A 27411-nucleotide genomic window follows, 5' to 3' on the forward strand; every position below is an offset into this window, starting at 1 on the left:
GATGCATTGAATAAATCGTAAGGAAAAAGGAAATTTTGCGAGGAGATAGAATGAATGTTTGAATGAACTATGCATGTTACTTTGACAGTGACCTGATCAGTACAAGTGTTTGGGACTAACTAGTGGCTTCACCACAGCAATCTACTTTTATGGGAGCTGGAAAGACTCATAGAAGATTTTAGCCTCCCCTCTTGGCCATCATCATGGGATTCACCAACACTAGGAATCGAACTCAAAACGTGCTGTGCGGAATACGAGCCTGGAATTCATTCTCAACCACTAAGTGAATGACTAAGGAAAGAAAAATCTCTGTTATTTGGGCTTTAATATTGGGCTCAACTTGAAATCCAAAGAAAAATACTTGTAACCCATTTTTGACATTAATTTGATAAATGTATTCAAATTAGCATTAGCAAAATGAAGCCTCTAAACCTTGTCATCAATCCACAATGGCAAAACAAAAGCCCAAATATTAATCACATTTCCTCAAACAATCCTTCTGCTTCATATATTTGTTGTAGATGTTTTTTCATTTGAGAACTGACTTTTGCACACCCTTTTTAAGCCTATTTTTATTTATTTTTATTTCTAGCCATCAGATTAAATAAATCAAATAAAAAAAACAGACATGATTAAACAGAAGTGTGTAGAATGAGAAAAAAAAAAGTGTGTTTTGATCATTTACCTTTTATTTTTAGACGATATTGATACTCTATTTTTTGTCATGTACCTTTCCCATGAATAGTAGGAGGCTAGCGAAGGAGCGTTAAAATCTATAGTCTTTTTGAGAATTTAATTCTTATTACACATTTATTTTCACAAATGTTCAAAATGCAGACCCTACAAAAAATGGGGCATAAGTTATGCCTCTCACTCTCGCATTCTTTTTCATCCCGTCTTTACAAATGATGAAATTCTCAGGGACACAGAAAAGATGGTCACTTTATACCCAATGCTCTCAATTGCTCATCCACTGTCTCCGTCCATCCTTGGTCTTAGCCGAAGGCCACTATTGGAAACTGCAACTGGCTGTTATCATAAGACATGCCTCATCCACGGGGCCCTAACTGAAACCAAGTGAGTAGACCCCTAGAACTAGAATAGGGACTTGCCTACATTCCGATACGCTACCATACATATGATACGTTCTTCAATAGCATACGGGACCAATGATGCAATATACTCCGTAAAAATAGTATAACACATGACATTACATCATTGGTTCAAAACGCTAGAGTATAACATACTGAAAATGTAGATAAGTCCTCTAGAAGTAGAGCTCTTATCTTGATAAGAGATCAAGCAAAAGCTCATCCACCAAGTACTCTGACAAGGCAGTCTCTATTTCCAAAGCCAGCTCCTCTTGTTCAAACTCAAACTTGTTCCACCTCCTTCCTTTGTGCATATCTCTCACGCAAGCTTCCTTGTTGTGCTCTAGTGATCCCCACTCCCCACTCATCCAAGCTTTTGCTTTGCTAACCATTTCCCTATTAAACTCATCATCTTTTTTATTTCGTTGTGCACTCATTTCTTCTCTAAAAAAATCAAACAATAGTTGATCTTCCACTATTTCCAGCTCCCAGCTCTTTAGGTCTGAGCAGCTTGCTTTGCAATGGTTTAACAGCTCCATTGCCCTTTCTGCTGTTTCATCATCTTCTTCAAATTTGGCTCTTTCGTTGAACGACATTGATGTGTCTAAGTTGACAGGATCTATTGTTGCAAGACTCTCAAAGTGCTCGATCTTCTGCATAAACATTTCTTTTGTCCCTGTTAAAATTTGATACAGTGGGTTAGCATCATACTTCAGAAAAGAAAATACAAATTGTGCAAGCAATCTGAATTATGAAATGTGATGATGTGATACTGGTACAATTGAGTTTATTAGACTGAACTATGAAAATTTTATTATTACACGGTGATTTTTGGTAGTTAATTAGGTCCTTAATTAGTCCCCGGAGCATACTAGAAAATCCCGACTGAAGTAATATGAGTGTTTGGCTTAATTTTCTGGTCAGGGCAACCTAGCTTCCATGTCAAGCCAGCTCTAGTGAATAATGAGTAATGATTCAACGCATGTTATAGAGAGAAAGAAGGAAGAAAACACGTACTCTCCATATTGGCCATGCTTTGACCAAAAGTACTTGAAAATGACGAGTCTTCATCTTCCCCAAACTGAAAGCCAAGCACTGAAATTGGGCTGTGCTGCTCATCTTCTTCATCACACAGTTGCAGCTCAACCTGCAAATGTTCACATACCAAATCCAATTCAGTACATGATAGAATATAAATGCTTATCAAGAAATTTGAATTTGATAGTAGACATTATCGTTTTATACAAGTGATATTGAAAAAGAGAAACTATCAAACACAAAATCTCCAGTGTAAAGATGAACTCCTTTAATTTAGGCACAGAGATTGGAGAATCCTCTATTGATCAAATATGTCACTAGGTAATGTACCTTTGCCAGGTGACAAAAGTGTTGTTACCCAAAAAGTGACTAAATTGCAATATTCAATTGTGTTGACAAAAAAGAAAAAAAATAGTGGCAGAAAGTTGTAATGTTATTTTTGAAATGTATATTTGAGTGCTAAATCTAAACAATTAACATAAATTCTTTGGGATCTAAACTCTTTTTTTAAGTTAATGATGATTTGTATTTGTCTGATATGCACTGTGCAACTTCTTGGCAAAAAAATGAGATAGAAACAATTAAATATAATGCTAACAAGAAATATTACATAAAATTAACAGCTGTCACTCATCTGTCTATGAGCAAATTGTGTTTAAAAGAACTTAAGGAACACTGTCTTATGAATGTATGACTCGTATGATTAAGAGTAATGCTAGATGGACTAAATTTGTAGAGTTTTGTGTCACCACCTCTCTCCTATCCTTCGTTTGCTTTGGGTGCTCCTTCGGTTTTTTAGGATTAAATTTGCAAACTAAATAATGTGTCACTAATAAGAAATAAGCACGTTAATCCATACTTAAGTAATAATCATATCATCAACTTTCATGTCATTTTGTTTATTAAATTTAATTTAAACATTTAATCTCCTTAGCATTACCGTTAAAGATGATGAGATGAGGAAAATTGTTTACTCTTCCGACTTTACTATAGCATGGGACCCACTAAGTACATAATGTACAGCCAAAGCCTAGGTCAACAAGCATCTAAGGATCCTCAACAGCAGACACACAATACAAATTCAGATCGCGGTGTACTAAAAATTTGCAGTACCTTGGGTCCCAATGCGGCGTAACTTCCTGTCCCTGATGTACCGTCCATCTCCATGGAATCCCTGCCGACACATGGTGAATATTTTTTACCATCCTCCTCACAGTCAGGGTCAGAGTTACCACCCCAAGGCGGTAAAAACTCCGAGGTGAAATCACTGTCAGACCAGCTTGAACCGTTGCTGCTGCTATTACTACAACAAGTAGTACATGTAGTGGTGGAGCCTGTTATGGTGGTGCTTGTGGTACAATGCAGAGGTGAAGAAACAAAGTCCAACGGCGGAGGTGGCGGCAACTTCTCATCGTGGAACGATGTCCACCGTATGATGTCTTTGACTCTCACGGTAATTTGGACTTGACATTGACTACCCTGCTTCCTTGATGACCTTGGTGAGTTCTGTTTTGAGTCTTTTGACTGCAGCCGCCTCCTTGAAAGGCTTCTAGGTAAAAACAAGGGAGGTTTAACCGTGGTAAATGGGATGTTTTTGACTGCATTCATGAGGGAGTGGAATGCTGAGATTGTGGTGGAGGCTGCTTTTGATCTGCTTCTGAGTAGTTTTCTGGAAATGATATTGGTATTTTCTGAACGTGAATTTAGGGTTTTTGGGGTATTGTTTGGGTTGGTTGGTAATTGTCTTGGAAATGAATTGAAACCACTTGAAGAACATGAGTTAGAATTTTCACAGAGGAAATCTTTGAGGAGCATTCTTGGCCTTAGCTCTACTGGAAAAGGCTTTCTTTGATGTTGATCATGCACATTCATTTTTCGAAGATGAATAAATGAAGAAAATGAGAAAATAATTGTTACTTGACAGCTCAAAAATCACAATACTTCAAGCGTTGAGCTAGTCCTAAAGCCGAAAGACGAAGGCAGCAAGGCGAAAGGAAAATGGACAATGGCGACAATCAATTTAACGTAGCGAAACGAACATAATAAACGACAGAACAGATGAAAGAAAAATTAGAACATGAATGTGCAAGGGGAGAGGAAGTATTGAACAAATGAAAGTGAAGCAAATATATAGGGGAAGTGAAGTGGGAGAGTGAAGAGTGAAAGTGAAAGAGAAGGGGAAGGAGGGGCTTTATATTTAAAAGGTTTGGTGTGGGAAGTGATGAGAAGTACAAGAGAGAAAGGGAGAGGTAGCTTCTTACTTCGTTAGGGTGGGGATCTCCAGGTAATAGTTACCTGTTCATTCGTACAAAATGTTTTTTATTGGGGTTAATTAAGTAAAAGAAAATTTTGAGAAGGTGAGTGGATCATGCATTGGAGAACAAAAATTTGGGAAAATGATAAAAAAATTTGAGGAAAATGACAAAAAAGTGTGGAGGGGTGGATGCTTCTGTTTTGCAGTTAATTTAAGAGAGGAAGGAGACTGACTCTGACTGGGGGAGTGTGGTAGTGTGAGATGTCTTGGTCTTTTGGAGTCAAAAGCATGTTTTTGGGAGAAGGGGGGTTGGGACCTTTTAAATCTCTTTTGGAAAAATTGATAAATCTCTGTACTGAGTAATATGACCACATATTCACATGCAAAATATTCGATTTGTACTACGTACTACAGCCCATTTATCTAAAGGGATCTTTACTTTTGAATAAAAAGGGCACTAGTTGTAGTACTCACTCTACGTCGAATTTCAGCAATTCGAATCATCTGTGTTGTAAGTCTTAATTCGTACATCATTCTTGCAAAACTTCAATTTAATCTTAAACCATTTGTCTATTTAATTATCACGATAAAATTTCATTGTTTTTTATAGAACAAAGTATTCTTTAATTTCTTTGAACTCAATTAGATGTCTCAAATATTTCTGATTTGATTAATATTTTGTAAGAATGATCTATGAGGTCCAACTTAAAAAATAAACAGTTCAGATCATTGAAATTTGATGTGATATGGACATCACGACCAATCTAGTTTTAGAAAAAAAATGGGAATCTTGTCCCTTAAACACTTCCTCTTTCTCTCTCTCTCTCTCTCTCTCTCTCTCTCTCTCTCTCTCTCTCTCTCTCTCTCTCTCCATATATATATATATATATGTGTGTGTGTGTGAGATCATAGATCCTAGTGCCACTACTCTTAGGTACGTAAATGCTAGAGAGATTTGAACAGTTCCTTGATTAGTATTTGTGATCATGGTATAATTAATGTACAAGGAAAATGTTCCACTCTCTCAAATGATTTGGCTTAATATGTTATTAGTTTATCAATCTAAATGATTCATCTTGTAGATTTTTGTTCACATATAATGGATGGTTAGTATGATAATATAAAATGAGTAATTTTCAGTGTAGTGGCACTGAAGTATGATAATTTTTTATATAATATAATTTTACATAATGTAAATGAATTTTGGCTGGTATATAAGCATGAAAGATGAGTAATTTTCTAGTTGTAATATTAACATTGTCACGTACCGTAAAACATGACAAAGAAATTGCCCCTTACTGAACTAACAAAAGGAAAGTATCATTAAGTTTCTTTTGGCCGGAAAAGTTGGTGTAATAAATTGACAAATCCAAAACTTTATCAACATGATAGGTTGCGAGAAATTTTTCAGGAAAAGGGATCCTCTCCGGATCCCTTCCACCAGGCTCTTAAAATTTGATTAAACAGTTAAAGTTATTATAACTTTTAAATTAGACCTGCGTTTTTAGCCGTTGGATCAAATTTCAAGGTCCCGGATTGTTTGATAGGGAGGATTTGGTGGAAGAGATCCGGAGAGGATCCCTTTCCATTTTTCAATTCATCCACAACATAGATCGATATATTAAATGTTATAATACTAGATCTGGCATTCGTGTTGTATTTTTTGTGTTCGTGTCTTTTTTTTGTCATACTCGATATCTTAACGGTCCATATCGTGTAACACTCGTTAAAGTAAACAGGTAATATGATCCGACCCGTTATTCATTAAAGAAAATATTTTTAAATCAATAAATAATGAAAATGAAAATTATAATTTGACCAAAAAAAAAAATATAAAACATAATACTAAATTAGTACCACATTGCCACATAAATATTACTCCAAAACATAAAAAAAAATATAAAAAAAAAACATTTATCTTTTAAGTATTATATACTCCAAAATAAGAGCCTAATGAAAAAACGTTAATAGATTACTATAAATTATCAAATGTTCAAGGATATACAAAATGAAGAGAGTTGCTTTCCAAGGTTGACGAACCTTGCACGTTTATATATGCTTTCACATTTTTTAGATTTGTACATTAATGATTATGATTTTTATTTATTTTGAACTCCCTTAAAAATACTATTCATGAGGGTTTGTATGGTTTTAAAATTCAAACGGCGTTGTACCCATACTTATAGCGTACAGGATGCAATCATGAGTCTTTGCATATTTTTTCACATTTTTCGCATTCGTAAATTAATTATTATAATTTTTTTTCAAAGTGTTTGGTATTTTTAAATTACTTGATACTTTTATTTTACTATTTTTTATAATTTTTTAATCTCACTCTTTGTCTTTAGTATACTTTTAAAATAAATAAATAAATAAAAATTAAATTTTTTTAAAATTTATATAGAATAATAATACAATATTTTTTGGTAAAAACATATTTAATATATAATATATACATATACACAATGATTATTGTATTTATAGTAAGTTTTTTAGTAGTTTAAAAAATTAAAATCATCAAAATAACTTTTTTTTTCTTAATGTGCCGAAACAGGTTACTCAAGTGTCACTATCGTGTAAACCTGTTAAGAACCCGTTATTAACGGGTTCTTATCGTGTGATCCGATAATGACCCGATTAGTTATCGTGTTGACCCGAAATCCATTATTTTCATATCATTTACATGTCGTATTAACGAATCATATAAAAAATTATCAGGTCTACATAATACATATGAAAAGAGATTTACCAAAAAGAAAAAAAATTATTTGTATTATGTATTTGCGTACCAACTTATATTTCACGAATGCTAAAAACCCTCTGGACAGTTTTATGATATTTGGCGTAGCAAATCATTGAAGTTTATACGTGGTCTGATCAGTCAATTACATTGTCCTTTGAAGATCTTTATTAAAATTTGGACCTTGTCCACTAGCTCACCATCAGGTCATTTAGGCAATCACACATGGAGAATCCTCATGAGCTTAATTATTTATGATTCATGCAATTGGCTATGGGACCCTACCATAAGAGCATCCGATGTTATATTTCAATTCCAAGTGGTAGTAGATAAGTGTTGTCCGTGCGCCCATGTCGGCTCTAGAGGGCATTAACAATTTACATGGGATTCAATAATTTTTATTGTTTCAACTTATTAATATTATACTATATGCCCAATAATTTACACTTGTCATTATTTTATTCAAACAAAATGTCCAACCTCAAGTCTCTAGTCCCATTCATCCCCAAACATACAAGATTTTTCATGGCAGCATTCGTTTTTCTCATGTCACTATGTTGATTCACAAGCTCATCAATGGAGTATGGAATCCCATCAATGGTTTTGAGGTCTTCATCAAATGCTCGCATTGTATGTCTCACCTTCTCATTGATGGAGAAATTGATGTATCCCCTCTAAAATACATTGAGTGAAGTTAATAGACTTACGACACATGGATGTGTAATAATTGAGTGTAAGATCGGAAGGAAAGTTCTTTCCTTCATATGTAGGGTTCATTCGTTCTTTTTAGACAAGTCACAATATGATATGTTTGCATAAACATGTCTTTTCATTATTTTTGTGTGTTATGAGTGCATTGTGTTATATTGTGATTTAAGATAAAAATTATTTCTTTTTTCGAGGAAAAGTACGATATTTATTGATGATTAGAAAACTGTCCAACTTGGGGATATGGTGCATAATGAGCCTCGATAAAAATCTCGTCGTGTGAAAAGAGTCAAGTAATAATCAAATGGTAATGTTTGTGTTCCTCTCATAGGGGAACCTACTTGTCTTCCTACTTATTATTAACATATTTTCACTATATGGACATCATAATCGAAATGGCTCATTTTCTTTATCATTATCTAAAGACCAAATCTACCAAAATTATCTGAATTGGAGATTGTTTAACCATTTATATGTGTCAAACTAATCATCAGTTTGGGTAACAATTAGCATCTTCATGATGAACCGTTGATTTGTTTGACACGCACTACTAGAAGTTTTCATTTGCCTAATGAAACAAATTTCATCAAGCTACTTATCCTGACAGAATAAAATAATTTATCGAGCAAAAGCGGTTAACATTTTGGTCTTTTTTTTTTTTTTCAAATACTTTAGTTGGCAACATTCGATGGGAACTTTGTTGGGCAAATATTTTGCGTCAAGGGAAAATATTAGGTTTTACAGTTTGTCGAACAAAGTGAAGATTTTGTCAGGCAAAGATGAGGGATATTTTGCATATTTGATTCCTTCGATGATTATTGCAGTCTCCGAAATTAACTTCAACATTCAAATTGTCAATGTAGTTGGTATATACTCAGAGATGGCATATGCCAAAAATAACCAATATGCAAGTTTCCGGGATCAGGTAATGAGACAAAATCCTTCGACAGTTAGAAATGTGTCATCACGATTTAACAATTATTTTATCGATTTTTTATAATAACAATCCTCGACCCTAGAAGAATACAATGAATGGACCCAATCATCAATTAAAATATTTACACTAGTGGTTACTGTGGTAACAAAAATCCACTGTCTTCAGTCTTGATGAATTTATACCTACAAAACAATTAAACACCTTTGATTAAAGACTAAAGCCACGAGCCTATGGAATTGGGGGGGGGGGGGGGGAGGAGTTTGGCCAATGGATTTCGATGCTTAAGTCAATTCTTTTGAAAAGAGAAAGAGTATAGGGCTTAATTGTGTAGCCATCTTGCTCCTTGAAAATTGAAAAGACTAAAGTTGTGTCATTCTAGACAGCTTTAGTTTTCATATTTTCATGTTGGACTAGGTTGGCTTCATTTTGATGACAATTATGATAGTGATCAACAACATCAGCATATGCACTACATGTGCGAGCCCATTGATCAATTCTACCACAGTGGATGAAGATTCGGCTTGTTCTTTGGTTTAGGATGACTGGCCTTATCGCAGTTGTTCCTAGACTTCTTGAGAGGTTGGGATCCTTAGTTTAAACTTTGCTTGTGTCTCCTCTTGTTATTTTTCGGACCTTACGATGAATAGCGCTTCTCATCGACTCAGTTCCTTTTCTTCCCTTGGAAACATTCATTTTGACTTCTGGAAATGGAATAGCAGTGGAACTAGTAAGTCAAGACTCAAGAGTTATAATTTTGCATTAGCAAATTGTTGTTCTTTTTAGCTCGAATGTGAACTGATGTGAGGTTTGAGATCCTTTGATAGTTTTGTTGTTCGTACTGCTGTTCGAGCACAATGTTTGACACATTAAAAGTGGAATAAGTCTTTTCCAGCAGGTCCAAATCAGTGAGTTTCTGATCAAACTTTAGAATCGACTAGATTTGACATACTTTGACGACATACTCATCGACAGTCTTAAAGTTCTGGAAGCAAAGATTGTGCCAATAAGCTTCTAGTGATTAAAGCAGTCCACTATAGCTTCCCATAAAGGACTTCGAGTCCTATTCAGCTAGAAATTCAGTTTGCGGGACTTTCGCCACGTGCTTTCTGGATGAAAATGAGGGCCTTAGCTTTCTGGGATTCATTAGCGACAAAGAGCTAACTCGCCAGAGAAATCGAGAGCAGTGAAACTTGTTCAAGTTTGATATTTTTTCTACAGAAAAGAGGTAGAAAACGAGGTGGATGGAAACTTCAGGTTTAATCAAAATGAATGTAAAAACCAGATTAAAGATTTGTTCTACAAGAAAACTTTGGGTTTCTATTGGTGAGTGGGAGCTTATAGGTGTGAGCTTGGACCAAAGATGCAAACTCATAGTGAGGCATGGTTAGTGTATCCAATTGGTCTCAGGTTTTGTTGCTTCTTGATTTAGAATTTCTAAAGTCAAGTGAGCTTGAAACTCAAAACAAAACTATTCAATTCATGCCACTTGAATGAATTGTTTGAGCTCTTATTCGCATATTGGACTGGAAGCGAATTGGGCTTGTAGACTGGAAAGCAAAATTGTGCATCCGACTGGAATATAAATTTTGTATTCAACTAGAACGCGGGTTGGGCTTGTTGACTGGAAAGCCAATTTGAGCATTCGACTGGAATGCACATGGACATTTCTGGATGTTGGGTTGGGCTTATTTTTGGTAGCCCACTAACAACAAAATTGCTAGGGTTTTGGCAATGGTGATTGAGGCATCACTTTAGCCTCTATATGATGTAAACATGTTTATAATGAAAACTCACAAGCAATCGTTTTCAGTTTAATATGCATAAAATTAGATTAAAAGGGAACGTGCATCATGGTGATGTTTTGTATCGTGAGGGTTTTGCAAAATTGCAAAAATGAAACGATATATGAAAAACAAAATAAATATCACATAAGCGACAATAAAATATGATAATCAAGTTTATGCTTCATGCGGTTCTTAACCATATAATTACGGGCTTGGCATGAACTTGAAATCATGAAACAAAATACTTCAAAAATAAAAACTAATTCTACTTCAAAATTTAGAGAAACTGAAATTTTGAGGCCAAAAGTTGAGAAAAACGAAACTGTAGGTTTTGATTCGGGTAGGAGTAAAAGTACTGATAACGTGTTGTAGAGGAACATAATTTGAGAGAGGATGGGAGAATTCTATTAGAAAATTTCTTTACTATGTTACAAAGTGAGACAACCACCTTTATATAGTGGAGTGGCTATCCTAGCAAACTACGCAAATGCTCCTAATTGAATAAGGAGAATCAATTGCCTAATCAATTGAGGAATCAATGGTCTAACGGTTACACCAATTAATAAATGAACATAAATATCATGCATTATCCATTTAATGAGAGTTTACATTTGTATTTTTTTTTAACAAGCGATAGTATCTACACTAAGGGTGTGAAGAAGTGGGTTATGCCTTGTCATAGTAATGTGGTTCAACTTCGCTTTTGGCCAAAATAGAACCTAAGATTTCTCACTTTTTAATTTGTTGCATAAAATCCACGACTTATATTGAGAGTTTGAGTTGAGTTTATGATTTTGTCAATTTTCAATGCCTCGCCCTTCATGAGTCATGAATTTGTTTCCCTGTCTAAATGTCTGTTACAAGACACAAGTCCAATGCATACATCCTCGCCGTTTTCTTTGTTAGTTTTTTAAGATTATCAATTTAAATTCATAGTATCCAAAACTTGATTTGCATGTGGTTCACCATTCTAGTAGATATGGTGTTAGGTTTCTACTCATACGTCATAGATTCAAAATTCTCCCTCAAATTATTGTAATAGTTTTGAACTCTCTCCCTCATAATAAAATATATATTTTAATAGGAAATTGTTATTGATGTTTTAAAACATTACTTTTCACTCTTTTGCATATATTTTCTTTGTTATCTCTACCAATTAATAAAACTCTATTTGTCAATCAAAAGAGGGTGAAAAGACAAATTAGTCTTCTATCACACAAAAAAATAATGGGCAATAATGTAATTTCATAAGTCCAAAATTTACTTTTTTTTTTTATTGAAGTCTCACCTACAGGTGATGTTAAAATACCTCCAATATTAAAATAAAAAAACTAAAAAAAAAAGACCAAAACCAAAAACTTCCCACTCCCCCAATGTTCTCTCTCTCTCTCTCTCTCTCTCTCTCTCTCCTTCTCATTTTTTAAAAAAATGTGTAGGTAAATGTTAGTATTTAATTAACGAGGAGTATAGCAAAATGATCCGACATTTTTCTTTTAATACAATAGTATAGTGTGTGGGGTTAGACCAGTAATAATTAGTATCAAAGTCATCATTCATTTATGAAAATTAAACTTAAAAGGATCAATTACACAAAACTAGCTCAGGGTAAATTAGACAAAACTACCTTAATTATGGATCGAATCACAATCTCATACCTCATGTTTTAAACATTTCAATGTCATACATCAACTTATGAATTCATTGCAATGTCAGTGATCTATTAAATTTTCAGTCTATTTGACTGTTAAATGATGACGTGATAGGAACGGACCCCACTTATTTCTCAAGTGGAATAAAATAATAATTAATTAATAATAAATTATTAGTTTTTTATTTAACAATTTAAATTAATTAAACAACAAAAAAAAATCTCTCTTCTTCCTTTTTCCCCAGAACCCGTTCTTCTTCCCCTTAAAAAAAAATTTCTCTTCTTCATTTGCCCCAAAACCCGTTCTTCCTTCCCTTCTTTCTCCCCTGAACCCATTCATACTTGGGGCCAAAATCTCCAAATTTCCCAATTTATCAGCAGTTTTTAGGAGGAAAAAATTGCTGCCAGATGATTTGGGAGCCCATTCATTTTGAACGGGAGGAGGACGGAGGACCCCGTACTGGGTAGTTCCGCTTGACGGTGACGGGCATACCTGGGAGTTCCTTGTCATGGTCGTCGGTCTCCGCCAAGAACCGGAAGTAGAACATTTTGTTGTACAATTTGTCATTTTTCTTGGGGTAGAACTAGTAGGAGAAGGCTTTTCTTCCTCCGACGGCGATGACGCATCCGTCGGGGAGTATCTGGTTGGATGCGTACCAGGGGCGGTCAGAGAGGAGGGGAGGACGAACGGGTTCTGGGGAAAAACGAAGAAGAGAGATTTTTGTTTTGTTTTTTAATTAATTTAAATTGTTAAATAAAAAATTATTAATTTATTCCACTAGGCAAATGAATGGACCCCGTTCCTGCACATCTTCTTAACAGCCAAATTGATATAAAATTTAACAGATGTTTGATATTACAACGAATTTATAAGTTGATATATGATATTACAATGTTTAAAATATGAGGTATTATATTGTAATTCGACCCATAATTGAGGTAATTTTGTGTAATTTATCTAAAATAAATCATCTTATTTAAGTTGGAAGCATTTTTGCTCATCACCATAGGTTATGATGTATACTCATCATCTTATTTATAGCCGTTAGATGAGTTTGAATCTCGAGACTCGTGTAGTAGATATGCACAAATCTTAAAATTCAAACTCAATGAACGATGATTAATATTATGATGAGCATTACAAGAGGGTGGAGCAAAAATACACTCTAGTTTGACTACATTTAACAATTTGTACAAGCTACTAGCTAGCACATCCTAAAAAACTCTTGGTTCCTCTTGTCTTATTTATAATTTGTTAACCTCGAAAGCTGCAAAACCATCGAATTTTGGAAGGCATTGTATTTGTTCTGAAATGAGGAATCTCGCCGGATTCTCTTTGTGAGGATTTCGGAAATCTTCAAATTACATTAGTTTATTGTACATCGTGCGGTCAAAAATTATTGTAAATCTTTTATCTAAAATTGAATATAAATAGTACCTGATGAAAAATGACTACACGGACTCTTACACAATGAATGTCACGCAAATAAACATGTCGCTAACGTTGGTCAACAACACGAAAATTTACAATTGCATTTAATTAACTAATGTATGTGGTACATATTTATTGAACTCAAATGAAAGACAACAGCGGGGATAGCTCAGTTGGGAGAGCGTCAGACTGAAGATCTGAAGGTCAGGTGTTCGATCCACCTTCACCGCATTAGGGTTTTTGTTTTTATTAAAATCCAACTTTTCCTTTTTTCCCCTGCATTTTCTTTCCATTTGTTTGATTAATATTAAACTACACTCCCACTATTTTTTACAAAGCGATGTTAATCTAAACTATTCTATGGGAAGCAGGAATCAAACTTGAGTTTAAGTGGGCAACCACATTGTCATAATTAACTAGCTCAATCCACGTTTGCTCGTCAATTCCTACTTCATTTTTGAGACGGTAGTTTTACTTCATTCTATACATTCATTTGACAAAAGATCACTAACTGCAGTAAATTACCAAATACTGATTAGATAGAAATCTAAAATAAAATTTATAGCCAAAAAATAATTTTATTTCAACCTCAGCATGGAGTCACATAAGGAATGAATAACAAACTAGGGAAGATTACCACAAAAAATATAGGTTACATCCTGCTGATCGCACATATTGTGTTACTGCCGAAGGCAACAAATCTTAATTTGTCTCTGCTCTGCTACTTGAATACATCGAGTCCACCACTTGCCTGGTCGTGTTGCTACCTTCTTGCGGCACTTGAAATAAAACATCTCCTTAAGAAGATGGGAAAAAAAAGAAGAAAGAAACTAGTATGCTAAAAGAAAGATCACCCTTTCTTTCCAAGGAGCATCAGACGCCTAACGTTGTCTTGGTGTTTGAAATCAACAACTTCTTGAATATACAACTCTCAAAATCGATGACATGTCTAATTACCGAAAATGAGTATGATTGTGCGACAAGAAAGAAAGTCATGTCAAGTAATGACCAAAACTCAGAAATGACCAAAACCACGGTTTGCCATCAACTCCACCATACATTAATAAGTAGGCCAAATGAACTTAATTAATACAAAGTGATATATCAGTCAGAGTCATCTAAAATGACATGTACAACTTATCCATATATCATCAATTATGGCTAGCATATAAGTCGGAGTCACCTATAGTGACATATACGACTTATCCATATCTCATCAATCATGGCTAACATATAAGTCAGAGTCACCTATAGTAACCTGTATGACTTATCCATATCTCATCAATCATGGCTAGCCAATAGCTCAGTAAGTATACCTGCACACGAGTCGGAACCACCTAAAGTGGTCTGTACGACAGGACTGGGTGTAAATAAATATGCTCAAGTGCTACGATCACGTGAAGACTGTGCGAATACTCGCGGGTCACCTACGAGTAGGAACCACCTAAAGTGGTCTGTACGATAGGAATGTGCACCTACCTCGGATCCAATGTAAGCGTAAGGTGCGGGAGGTGAACATCACGTGAAGGACTGTGCCCTGGACACGGGCGGGAGCACTAACACCGGGGTGCAGGTTTATGAGCTCTCAATGCATCTCAATATAACATGTGCAACTCATGGCAACCAGTACGACAGTATCGAAGATGCCTAACACATAACTGTAGTCATGCTATAACGCAATCGATTCAACTAATACCTTAAACTCACCTGAACTTACCTGAGTGTCCTATGTTCACCTTTGCACTTGAAAGCATTTCTAATAATTATATGTAAGTAATATACATATGGATATACCATGATGCAATCTAATACTCAACCATGTCGTAGCATTTTCAATTATAAACAATACGGTGTGAAGTGTACAACAATAACGCCCTACTCCCGAACTACTTATTTTCAGGGATAATTATCCATGACAACCCAATTAACACTAATTTAACTAACTAATTCACAAAACTAAAACTTGCCTTAACCAATTTCCTTCGCATTACTCAATTTCCCAAGTAAGGCTTTTGTCTCAAATATTTTATGGCTGCATCTAACGTCTCGTTAGACTGCCTACGTACCCTAAACAGGGATCAAGTCATTCGTAGTTTATATAGGTACTTCAAGCATTCACAATAATTATATGAAGGTAATATACCTAATCAATTTAAAAATGTCGATAGAACTCTCAATAATATGTACGATAAAAAGGAAAAGATCCACTCACCTGGAGTCCACACTATGATTCTCTAGCGCACGCATCGAGGCGTTCTGAATGATTGGTCCCTGTGACCAATTATCAAATCAAATCTCAGAACTCTTATCCGTAGAATATGTAATTCACATAAAACACAACCTCAATGATATTCTAAAATAGTTTGAGACCCATTGACCATAAGTCAACAGTCGATCAAAGATCGACGGTAGGGTTTACAACCCTGTATAACTTGACCCGGAAGATCCGCATATCATATTTCTAATCCGCAACTCCCAACGATCCACAATATGTTTCTAGAATAACATATTAAAATTTATGATCCAACGGTCAGATCTCCACCAATTGCCTAAAACAAGTGGCTGTGAACATTTATTTTACTAACTTACAAATCCAATTCAGGAAGATCCGTAAGTCGGATTCCCGATCCATAAATTCCTATGATCTTTAAATATTACGTATTATAATGTATCCAATTTTGGTGACGATTCCACGGTCGGATCATCAATTCACATTTTTATCAAGTAACGTATCGTAACGAATTTAGGTTCTAAAGATCAACCTACGTCATTCAAATGAAAAAACTGAATTCAAGACATTCGACATAGCCTAAAAATAGCATTGGCAGCCCACTGGCCACGCGTCGTCGCACGCGCCGCCGCGGGTGGCGGTCGGCCTCCCCGACTTGCCGAAAAATCCAACTATTTCAAAAAATTCTCAAACTTCACAGTAATAAAGATCTCAGTGAGTGGAGCAACTTTCATACCTGCCACGAAGTCCAAAAGTGGACGGAAGATGGTCAATTTTGCCCACAAAGCCGGCGGATGCCTAAAACTTCCCGACGTCGATTCGTCGTTTACGGTGGTCCAACGGGGTCAAGGTTGGTTGGGTTTTGCTCCTGGTATGATGGGCTACAAAACCCAAGTGGTGGCATCAGCCATCGCTTTGCCGATTTGCTGGAAAATCGAAAAAGGTGGCCGGAGCACTATTGATTTTCGTCAACTTTCGTGGCCTCAGAACGCCACATACCATGGTTAATCAAGGTGGTTCTTGGGTGGAATTTGTAGAGGGGAATGAGAGCTTCAAGATGGTGATGGTGGCATCGAAAAACTCCACCAGAGTTGGCCGGAATCGGCCTTGGAAAATGGGAACTCATGGTGGGTGAGGGTGGACAGGAAAGCCACTTCCTTTTTCCTTTTTTTTTTTTTTTTTTTTTTTTTTTTCTTTTCTTTCTTTCCTCCATTTCTGATTGGGCTTCACCCCATAAAGTGGGGATTTAATTTAATTAACACTAAACCTTGAATAACCAATTTCGAACGTCCGTAACTATACCGTTATTATCCGGACTCGCAATGCTAAAAGAATAAGTCACACATCTCTCAAGTCGATGGTCAACGGAAGTCAAAGTCCTTACCTCTAGGGCAATTGCGTAAATTCATGCTTTTAAAATAAAATAAAAACTTAAAATTTGGAACGGGTTGTCACATTGTACCAAAAAGAAAAAAAAAAAAAAAAAACTTTTTAGCTAAAATGGTCCATGAAATTGACATAATTATTCATTTTGGTCATTGATATTTGACATTGATAGAAATGATCCTTAAATTTGTTCATTATCAATCATTTTAATCATTCTATGAAGAAAAAAAATGTTAAATAAGGACCATAAAGAAAAAAAAAAAACTCTCAATTTAATAAACAATAGGCCAAAATGATTTGACAAAAACTGAGGATATTTTCGTCATTTTATCTTTATTTAATGGAGATTTTGCACAAAAATACCAAAATGATTGATGGTGAATAAACACTTCTATCGATTTCAAATCTCAAGGACCAAAATGAGGAGTTAAGCCAATCTCAATGATCATTTTGGCTAAAAAGCCAAAAGACATCCAATACACTCATACTAGGAATGAGATGACATAAGAGAGTAGCTGATGCCAATTTCATCTTTTAGTTTTCACATTCCTAATACGGAAAGGGTGATGCTAGAAAAATAATATATTTGAATCATATTTTGTAAAGCACATGATATAATAATTTATAGTTAAATTTTTTATTTAAATAATTAAAGAATGTATCCAACTATCAGCGGCCATGTAAACGTGCTAATGATAAATTCATAATACCATAGTCCAACCCAAATTCACCCCGCCCGAATTGAAAGCCGACCCAGCGCCAACGGTGCAAAACCAAACGACACATAATCTTCTTCTGATTCGTTCGTCTTCTTCGTCCTTCTCACTCAGTAATTAGTACGATGAATATGTAAGCCAACTCTGCGGCTTCACTTCTCTCAGACCCATATTTGCAAATTCCAAAAGCAATGGGAGTCGGGGGTAAATTCTGGGACTTGCTAAAACCCTACGCACGAAACGAGGGTTTTGATTTCTTAAGGAACAAGCGGGTTGCTGTGGACCTCTCCTTTTGGATCGTACAGCACGAAGCCGCCATCAAGGACCGCGCACGAAGTCCCCACCTCAGGCTCACCTTCTTCCGTACCATCAATCTCTTCTCCAAGGTTCAGTATTTTGTTTGTCCCCTTGCATTTTCTGATTGCTTTCTGAAGAGAAATTCATAAACAAACGTTGGGTTTGTTTGGAATTGGGATTTTAGTTTGTTTATATAATCTTTGATTCAAAAATTTAAAAGGGTATGTTTTATTGATTGGAAATTTGGAAGGAAATGAAAAAAAAAAAAAAAAAATTTGGAAATTTGGTTTTAATTTTTTGTGTTTTGGTTTAATGGTTTGGGAAATGCGGAGGGGTTACTTCAAAATTGAAACTGAATGTTGGTTAATTGATATGAATTGTCTTAATCCCAGTAATTTTTCTTTCATTTTTGACGATGTCGATTTTTGTTGTTGCTTAGCGTATATAAAGTTGGAGGCTTTTAATTGAGAGAGAGCTTAATTATTGTTCAGTGTTTATGCAGTTTGGGGCATTTCCGGTCTTTGTGCTTGACGGAACTCCATCGCCTCTAAAGTCTCAGGCGAGGATTGCAAGGTTCTTTCGTTCTTCTGGTATTGATTCATCGAGTTTGCCAGTGGCTGAAAATGGTGTTTCAGCTGAGAGGAATAGCACATTTACGAAGTATATTCAAGAATGTGTGGTCAGTTGTTTCTGATGTTGTGATTATGTTATCAATTAAAAACTGTGGTTTGTATTTTTTAGTACTGTTTTGGAACTTTGACGCAATTTGTTGTTTGTACCAAATGGCAACGCTTGGTTTGCTCATGGTCTAGTACTTGACTGAGTATCCATGCTTATTGATACTTTAATTGTTTTTTTTTTTCAACATCTGTTCATCTTTTTGAAATTCTGTGCTCATTTTTTTTCCCTGAAGTTTTATGATCTGTTTAATCCTGTTAGAATATGTAATATTTCTTTGTGCAAATTAGACAAAATTTGGCTAGTTGGTGAGGCATTTGGAATGCTTATCAGTTATTTACTAAAGGTGGTTTTGTAGGAACTACTTGAACTTCTTGGGATGCCTGTTTTAAAAGCAAAAGGAGAGGCTGAAGCACTGTGTGCCCAGTTAAATGGCGATGGGCATGTAGATGCTTGCATTACATCTGACAGCGATGCGTTCCTCTTTGGGGCAAAATGTGTAATAAAAACTTTTCGATCTAATTCCAAAGTAAGTATTAATGTTTCAGTAAGTTTTAACTGTCCCCTGCTTGAGCACTTGTTTCTGCTTTTTCATATGTAATTTTTATGCTTTTGAACTCGTATCTTTTCTCTTGCCAGTTCTCGTGCCTTATTATCTTTTTATGCACTAAGAGAATCTCATTGTGTATGTAGGAACCATTTGAATGTTACTATATGTCAGATATCGAAGCTGGTCTTGGTTTGAAGAGGAACCACTTGATTGCTCTCTCTCTTTTGGCTGGAAATGACCACGATTTAAATGGGGTTCAAGGCATTGGGCTTGATACAGCTCTTCGTTTTGCCCAAACATTTAGTGAAGATGAGATATTAAATAGGTATGATACTAATTGGATTTATACATGGTTTCTTTTTTGCTTAAACTGTTTTATGAAAAAAAAAATTAAAGATCACATGTCATGCAGGTTATGTGAAATAGGCAATGGTGATGCTTCTCTCTTTCAAGGTGGTATGAAATCTGTGGATGATAGTGTACCCAGTTTGGATGAGAGCCCATCAAAGACAAAATTTTCTCATTGTTCTTTTTGTGGGCATCCTGGCAGCAAAAGAGCTCATTTCAAGTCCTCCTGTGAATTTTGTAGCAATGCAGTTGGTGAGGGTTGCATAAAAAAGTCAGAGGGGTTCAAATGCAGTTGCTCTTCCTGTGATATGGTACATTGATTTTCCCCTCTGATACTTAGGTATCACCATGAGTATATTATTCTTTCTGGTATGTTATATCATATATCAACATAGTGGGCCCCATCATAAGTTCAATACAGATAGTGTCTGTTACGATACTTAGCAATGTTTTCTGCATCTGTCCTGAAGTATAAGCATTTTATGGTAATGGTAGGATCGTAAAGAAAAGAAGCTGAAGAAGAATGAGAATTGGCGATTGAAAGTTCTTAGCAAGATTGCACTGGAGCCAAATTTCCCCAATGATGAGATTATTGAAATGTACTTGTGCAACAACCATGGTTGCTTCAATGGTATTTTTGGACATTCTTCCCATACTTGCTACAAATGTAGAACAATTTCTTTTACAAGCATGGATCCAGTAGGGCTCAAGAAAACATTTGTTTTTCAGAAAGGAGTTTCTCTCTTGCATATGTTGTTTTGTGAATGTATCTTGCCAATTTCAGTGTGCAATCATGATTTAAAATTTTTGCACAGAAAATGACGGTCCTATCATATCGTGGGAAAGTCCAAAGACTGAGATGCTGATTGAGTTCTTGACTTATCATCAGCGGTGGGAACCATCTTATATTCGCCAGAGGATGCTGCCCATGTTGTCAACCATTGTTTTGAGGGAAATGGCTAAAAATCCTGTGAAAAAATTGTTATATGGGCAGTATGAGTTCAATTCCATAAATCGCTTGAAAATAAGATATGGGCACCAGTATTATGTGGTCAAGTGGAAAAAAACTGCACCTACATCGTGTTGTGTCAGTTACCCAATCCCTCCGGAGGAGTCGGATATACAGCAAGATGATGTTATGGTGGTTGATGAATCCTTTAGTTCATTGGATGAGTCTGATGTTCCTACAATAGATATGAGTGGCGGGTGCTGCTTTTTGTTGACCGATGAAAATATGGAGCTTGTCCATGCTGCTTTCCCGGAGGAAGTTGACAGATTTTTGCTGGAGAAGGTGTAATCTCTCTCCCTTTTATTGTTTTTTTTTCTTATGTATGGTTTTGTTTCCATCTCTCACCAAGAATCTTTTTTTGGGCACTAAATTATGATTGTGCCCTGCTATGAATTAGCAAAATCTTACAGACCTGAAACTTGCAGGAACTGAAAGAAATGAAAAGAAGAAAAGCAACCGGTGGAAACCCAGAAACAGCAGGATCAAAAGGCGTTCAGCTAAATATCACAGAATTCTTCCGGTCTGCTAAAAAACAATATGAGACAGAACAGGGAGAAGACCTAACGCAGAATACTGATAGTCAGATAGCTGAAACCGGCAAAGAAAAGAGAAGTCCATCGAGTTCAAATATTCCCAAGTCTGTGAGACGCCGTCTCTTGTTTGACTAAGGCATTTTCAGATTTGAGGCCCTTTGCTGCAGCTATTTAGGAATATTAATTTAAGATGTCTAGTTAAGTGAGTCCTTCGATCCCGCATGAGTTCAGCATGTGTATTTTCCTTTTTGTAAAGATTTAGGGTTTAGGTTAACGTAGGGTTTAAGGTTTTTGCATCTTCATTAAGTGAGCAAGGCAAGATTTCTGGTGTGTTTATTTGGAATTTTGTAAAGCTACCTCACTTTGTTTTGCTATAGTGCTATCTCAAGTCCGATGGTTTATTATCCTACATTGATGTAAATTCCGAGTTCCAATTGACATCTAGTGAAATCAAATCTCAAACGACTTGTAGTTTGATATGGACAAAGTGTTGTAATTGGCACTGCATGGTCAGGAGTTTACGACACATGTTATATTTTAACTAGACAATGCTTGCCGCTAAGCTTGTCACACTCTCCTTTTTCAGTTTTTTAATTTTTTAATTTTTTAATTTTTTTTTAATTTTTTTTTCTCTCTCTAGATTATTGTGTGTGCCATGCGCTCTCTATTTTTCTGCCTTGTTCTTATAGAATTTCGGATTTCTATTAGATCATTGTGAGCGGCGCCTATTTCGGTTTTATATTCAAATTATTGTGTGCGACATCTATTTTTAGGTTTACATTTAACATAACACAACTATACACTAGAGATACCATTGCGTTATGCTGAAATTCGTGATCATTTTGTTAATGATATGTTTATTTACTTGAAATAGATCATGAAATCGTTGATTCCTGACTCATGATTTTTCTAATGCATACAAAATTGTGACTACACGTTAGAACCCCAAAATTATTAATTATGCTGCTAATGACATGTTTATTTACTTGAAATAAATATTAAAATAGTGAAATCAAATCTCAAACGACTTGTAGTTTGTCGCGCTCTCCTTTTTCAACTCTTTCTCTAGGTTTTTGTGTGCATAGTGCACTCCTTATTTTCTTGCCTTCTTATAGAATTTTGGGTTTCCGTTAGATCATTGTGAGCGGCGCCTATTTCGGTTTTTTGTTTAAACTATTGTGTGCGCTGCCTATTTTTAGGTTTTCGTGTGACATAACACGGCTATACACTAGAGATGCGTTACGCCGAAATTCTTAATCATGTTGTTCATGACATGTTTATTTACTTAAATAGATGATGAAATTGTTCTGATTCCTTACTCATGATTTCTCTAATGCATACAAAATCATGACTACACGTTAGAACACCCAAATTGTTAATTATGCTGCTAATGACATGTTTATTTACTTGAAATAAATATTAAAATAGTTTTAATTTTTGACAAACGCATATAGAATCATAACTGTACGTTACAACTCATTTCATTGCTCCGCTATTCTCATGTATGTTGCTGCTAATGACATGTTATTTACTTGAAATAGATGTTGTTTTGACTCCTGACTCCCCATGCGCCCATGCATTTTCTAAAGCATACAAAATCTAAAGTTTGTTGTTTTCATGTTACAATTCATAATTTAATACTGAAAAAATTAGGAATAAGAGCAATAAGAAGGTAGTTCATTTCAGACTCTGTTCTTAACTTGCCTCATTCTAAGTAAGTAAACATGCCATAAAAGGAATTGAAATGTACATGACCTAGTGGTCAAAACAAATCCTTAAAAGGCGGGTAACTGAAAGAAAAAGAAAAACACATGTATGTTAAAGAATTTACAATCTTCAAACTTGGAAATTCATTAGTTGCCCTTGACCTTCTTCTTCTTGTTCTATAAATGGCAGTTGTTCCTAAAGATGATTATCATGCTAATTTTCCATTTGACTTTGTTATAGTAATTAATGATTATTGTTACAATCTCTTTTTAAATTTGGTCTCCCTATATAGCTACTTGTTCAAAATATTTGAAAACCTGTGGCTATGGATGCTCAAATCTATTCCCAACTTACCTGATTTGCTGAAGAAATAAAGTGTTTATCTCCTCGGCATTGTAATTAACAATAGTTCTCATACACAACACTAGTTTCTTCAGGTATGTGATTACAACACTCGCTCTTTTTTTTTCTGGTTGAATTTGGTATGATTGTTGAGTTTTAATTATTTTTCTCCCTGATAGTTTCCAACTTAATTTACTCTTAATTCCTAGCAGTTTTGACAGCAAAAGGAGCTTGTGATGCATTATCCATTGCTCAGAAGAAGGAAGACGAGCTTCATCTTGTTCTGACCGAGGTTCACTTGCCTGACATGGATAAATATGAGCTCCTAGAAAAACTGAGAGCAGTTTCCAAATTACCAGTTGTTAGTAAGTCCTCACTCTCAAAGACACTACCGTGTCTTTTTTTTTTTTTTGCTAAGAGACGATATTATAAACCACTCTAATTTATGGAAAAAGGGATTAATACACATTATCCCTAGCCAACTGGTGTACCCAACGTCTATAACACCATTGTTAGTACTTTTCATTTTACTATACTTGTTATAATGGAACCCTTCATTCTCTTTAACATCATTTAAAGATCAACTAGAGAAAAACTCATTAACTTTGGAGACTATTTAGCCGTCCCATATTTGTTTATTCATAAACGGTCTCCAAATCAAATTAAATCTTTTTATATATGATTTTTAAATGATGATAAAAAGATTAACGGTTTTGAATATTACACTGAAATGATATCACATACATCGTTAAAGGAGAAATGACTCCTTTGAGGAGCCAAGTTTGTCACCATTTAGTGCATAGAATGAGGCCCCTCTTATATCATATGTCGATGGACTTTCCATTCAATTAATTTTCGTTTTTTACGTTTTAACTTCCTTTATTTTATGCAGTTATGTCAGATGATGATGATGAGAATGCCATGCTAGTGCTAGGTGGGCTGTTCAAGGGGGCAGTATATTACATTCTTAAACCACTCACGATGGACAGCCTAATAAACCTACGGCAATTTGCATTCATCAACAATAGAGATGCAGTGAAAGATGTCACCGCAGGGGACAGCAGTGATGAATTCCAACAGGAGAACACATCAAGTGAGGGTTTGGAGATTGAATCATCCATGAAGAAAGAAAAGCAGATCAGGAACATCCCTGAAACGGAAAAATCCACAGTGGATGGACAAAGATGAGGGAGGAGATTAACTCTGATTCAACTTTTACCCAAAAGAAGCCAAAGATGGTTTGGACTAATAAGCTTAATAAGAAATTCTTGCAAGCTGTTAAATTGATGGGAGTTGATAGTAAGAGTCTCTTCATATTTTTCTCGGTACAAAAGATATTATATTTTAAACTAATCTAAACTGCGGAGGAGGGGGACTTGAACTTTGGGTAATAGGCAGGAGCGTATTACTCTAGCCAACGTGGTTACACCCACGTCTGTAGAGTCTTCAAATTAGTTTTTGTGATGAATTTTTATTTTTTCTTTGGTGCCATTAAATCTATGGCAGCTAATTTGTTTCTTGATTTCGGTGCTCATCCAAAGAAAATACTTCAACACATGAGTGTCCCGGGCCTGAGGAAAGCAAATGTTTCAAGCCATTTGCAGGTTTGCTTCTTTGCAAATTCATATAACAAGAAACATCAACAAATTATATCTTTGCTCGGTACTTCTTTATTAAGCGTTATTTTTTGCAGAAGTATCGCCTCTCCTTGAAGCGGGAACAAGAAGAAATAAAGAGGAAGGCGCCATGTGTAGGGAAAAACCATAACACTATGGCCGACCCTCTCCCCTATAAATACCTCCATCTCTACCAACTTTGTGTAAGCTTTTGTTACTAGAAAAAAAGCTCTAAACACTCATTCTTTTTAGAGGAACTAACTTAGCCGTTGGAGATCAAATTGGCCAACTTGCCCTCCCCCCACCCCCCAACTACTCCTGGGCGCATGAGGCTTTGGTCTTTGATCAAAGGTGTTGATTGTTTTGTAGGTACATTTTCGTCAAGATCGAAGACGATAAAAACTTGTTACCACAAATTGGTTCTTTATTTGAGAGCCTGATTCAAACGCTCGAAGAAGACTCTCACATTTGGTTCTTGGAATTTTCTGTTATGTTGAATTTCTCATATGCTCCTAGTCACTGAAATTTTTCCTAGAAAAATTCTTTGATTAGTCCCTGGAGTAAAGATACAATGATAGGAAATTCTGAAACCACGACGAACGAAACCCCAGAGTTTAAGGATTTGGATTGGAGAACGGAGACGAGGATGTGGCTTCATGAGGACGTGGCTTCACGAAGACAGTCCTTGAGGTTCAACATGACAGCAACAGAAGCCCCACTGTCATGGAGCACCGTTATCACAACGACTGCAACGTAGCAGCCACCACGTGGCCACAGGCAGCAGCCCTTGCTGCCATTGCCATCACCACCTAGGGCTGGAGGCCCAAATTGGAGTAGCTGCCACAACATACTAAGGCAAGAGACCCAACCCACTGTAGCAATTGCAGCAGCAGGTTAAACAGCCCAGACAACAGGCCTAAACTCAAGTTGTAGCCATTGCAACGCAGACCCACAGGCAGGTAGCCTACGCGTGAGCCCAGCACACGGCCTAACCAACTAGGCGGGTTGCCCCGCTCTACGACTTGCCCTGGCTACTCGCCCCACGGCCTATACCAGTCCAAGACCGATTTTGGCCACCAGACCTGCATCTGAACCAAAGATATGCTCACCCTATTTTTCCTCAGGTTTGCCCATTTAGGCTCTAAGTTTGCCCCTGCAGTTCATTACATTTCCACCACTTATGTGGACACACATCACTTGAGCTCTTCCACCCCAAATTATGAACAACACCCGTCCCAGCAGGTCGTCGACCTAACCAAGTCCTCATCAAAGACGACTTTGGTGAATCGCTCCTTGAGCAGATCAAGATATAGCGCAGTTTAGGCGAGGTGTCCAGAAGTAGGACAGAGGTAGAAGATCGTGATTTTCTCCATCAGACTTAACTTCAACCTTTACGTAGTGAAAATAAAAGGTTTGAGGAGAAAAACTATCATTGTGGGTTGAAGGAACTTCTTTCCCACTTTGGAAGGCATCTTCAAAGCTTGAATTATTCTTTCTCCAGGTTAAATTAAGAACAACTTCTCAGAGAATTACATGATTCTTATGGATCAAATAGATTTTCACACTTGAAATGCTGTAGTGGATCAGACTCAAAAAGTTGGACTATGGAGAGAAGGAAGCAGATTCTTATTTATGTTCTCGTGTCTGATTTTGTGAGGTGCTCATTGATCAACTTCTTCACTCATACAAATTCATTTAATCATGATTGGATTGCATCTAAGAATCGTTCGAAAGACTTTCAAGAAACGTAGATGGGGGTTTACTGCAGTGTCGGAAAACAATCATGTCTATACTTCTTGGTGTGGATTCGATTCCACCGATCCATCTTACCCTTAGCAACTAACAATTTAAACTACTAACATTATCATTTGTCCAAAATAAAAAAAAAAAATTAAATAAATAAAAAAAAAAAATTCAAGAACCAAAGTAAATAAAAGTGCTAACTACATTTTACATCCTCAAGGTTTGAGGTGCTTTTTAAAATGGGCACAATGGGATATCAATTTTCTCACATTGGCCCCTAAAGTTTTAAAATTGTATTAGTTTACTCCTTTTGTATATTTGGGGGTCTAATTATTTTTTAATCAATGAGTTTTTTAGTCAGTGTGGTGTAAATGTGGCTTACATATCAACTCATTTACGGGTTACATGCCCACCATGTCATTAATTTAACAAAAATTCAAATAATTCACTAGACAAAAGGTCTAAATTGCTAAACCTTAGAGAGCAATGTGGGAAAATTAAAAACTCGTGACCCATTTTGAAGATCACCCTAAATATGGAGGATGTCAAATGTAGTTAGCCCTAGATAAAATGAAGACCTCGGGTCGTCTTGAAAAAGCCTTTGAAAGCTCAACACTTAAGTGA

The 27411-nt window shown here is 35.9% G+C and overlaps 2 protein-coding genes and 1 non-coding gene across 4 annotated transcripts; 2 read left to right on the forward strand and 1 right to left on the reverse strand.

Moving 5' to 3' along the window:
- Nucleotides 1–849: 849 nt before the first annotated feature.
- On the reverse strand, nucleotides 850–4287 carry LOC137735718 (uncharacterized). Its single transcript, XM_068475162.1, has 3 exons — nucleotides 3243–4287; nucleotides 2109–2238; nucleotides 850–1767 (listed from the first exon to the last, which is right to left on the reverse strand). The coding sequence occupies exons 1-3, from the start codon at nucleotides 3999–4001 to the stop codon at nucleotides 1283–1285; spliced, it is 1374 nt and encodes a 457-aa protein (XP_068331263.1). The 5' UTR covers nucleotides 4002–4287; the 3' UTR covers nucleotides 850–1282.
- A 9503-nt stretch (nucleotides 4288–13790) lies between these two features.
- TRNAF-GAA (transfer RNA phenylalanine (anticodon GAA)) lies at nucleotides 13791–13863 on the forward strand. Its single transcript has one exon. It is a non-coding gene; the product is annotated as a tRNA-Phe (tRNA).
- A 4126-nt stretch (nucleotides 13864–17989) lies between these two features.
- Nucleotides 17990–21780, forward strand: LOC137734814 (flap endonuclease GEN-like 1). Of its 2 annotated transcripts, none has more exons than XM_068474098.1 (8): nucleotides 17990–18350; nucleotides 18764–18940; nucleotides 19298–19486; nucleotides 19633–19814; nucleotides 19902–20148; nucleotides 20333–20468; nucleotides 20653–21128; nucleotides 21272–21780. In XM_068474098.1, exons 1-8 carry the CDS (start codon nucleotides 18156–18158, stop codon nucleotides 21512–21514), a joined length of 1845 nt encoding a protein of 614 aa, XP_068330199.1. In that variant the 5' UTR covers nucleotides 17990–18155; the 3' UTR covers nucleotides 21515–21780. The 2 variants fall into 2 exon arrangements, with proteins under 2 accessions (XP_068330199.1, XP_068330200.1); XM_068474099.1 differs by having other exon boundaries at nucleotides 19298–19468.
- The last annotated feature ends 5631 nt before the right edge of the window (nucleotides 21781–27411 follow it).

Source organism: Pyrus communis, chromosome 5 (genome assembly GCF_963583255.1).
Source record: "Pyrus communis chromosome 5, drPyrComm1.1, whole genome shotgun sequence".
Taxonomy (NCBI): domain Eukaryota; kingdom Viridiplantae; phylum Streptophyta; class Magnoliopsida; order Rosales; family Rosaceae; genus Pyrus; species Pyrus communis.

Coding starts and splice junctions, on each gene's coding strand:
- LOC137734814 (XM_068474098.1), top strand. CDS start 18,156: ATGGGAGTCGGGGGTAAATTCTGGGACTTGCTAAAACCCTACGCACGA. Junction 18,351..18,763: donor CCATCAATCTCTTCTCCAAG/GTTCAGTATTTT, acceptor GTGTTTATGCAG/TTTGGGGCATTTCCGGTCTT. Junction 19,815..19,901: donor GAAGATGAGATATTAAATAG/GTATGATACTAA, acceptor CATGTCATGCAG/GTTATGTGAAATAGGCAATG.
- LOC137735718 (XM_068475162.1), bottom strand. CDS start 4,001: ATGAATGTGCATGATCAACATCAAAGAAAGCCTTTTCCAGTAGAGCTA. Junction 2,239..3,242: donor ACGCCGCATTGGGACCCAAG/GTACTGCAAATT, acceptor GAACATTTGCAG/GTTGAGCTGCAACTGTGTGA. Junction 1,768..2,108: donor AAGCATGGCCAATATGGAGA/GTACGTGTTTTC, acceptor AAATTTTAACAG/GGACAAAAGAAATGTTTATG.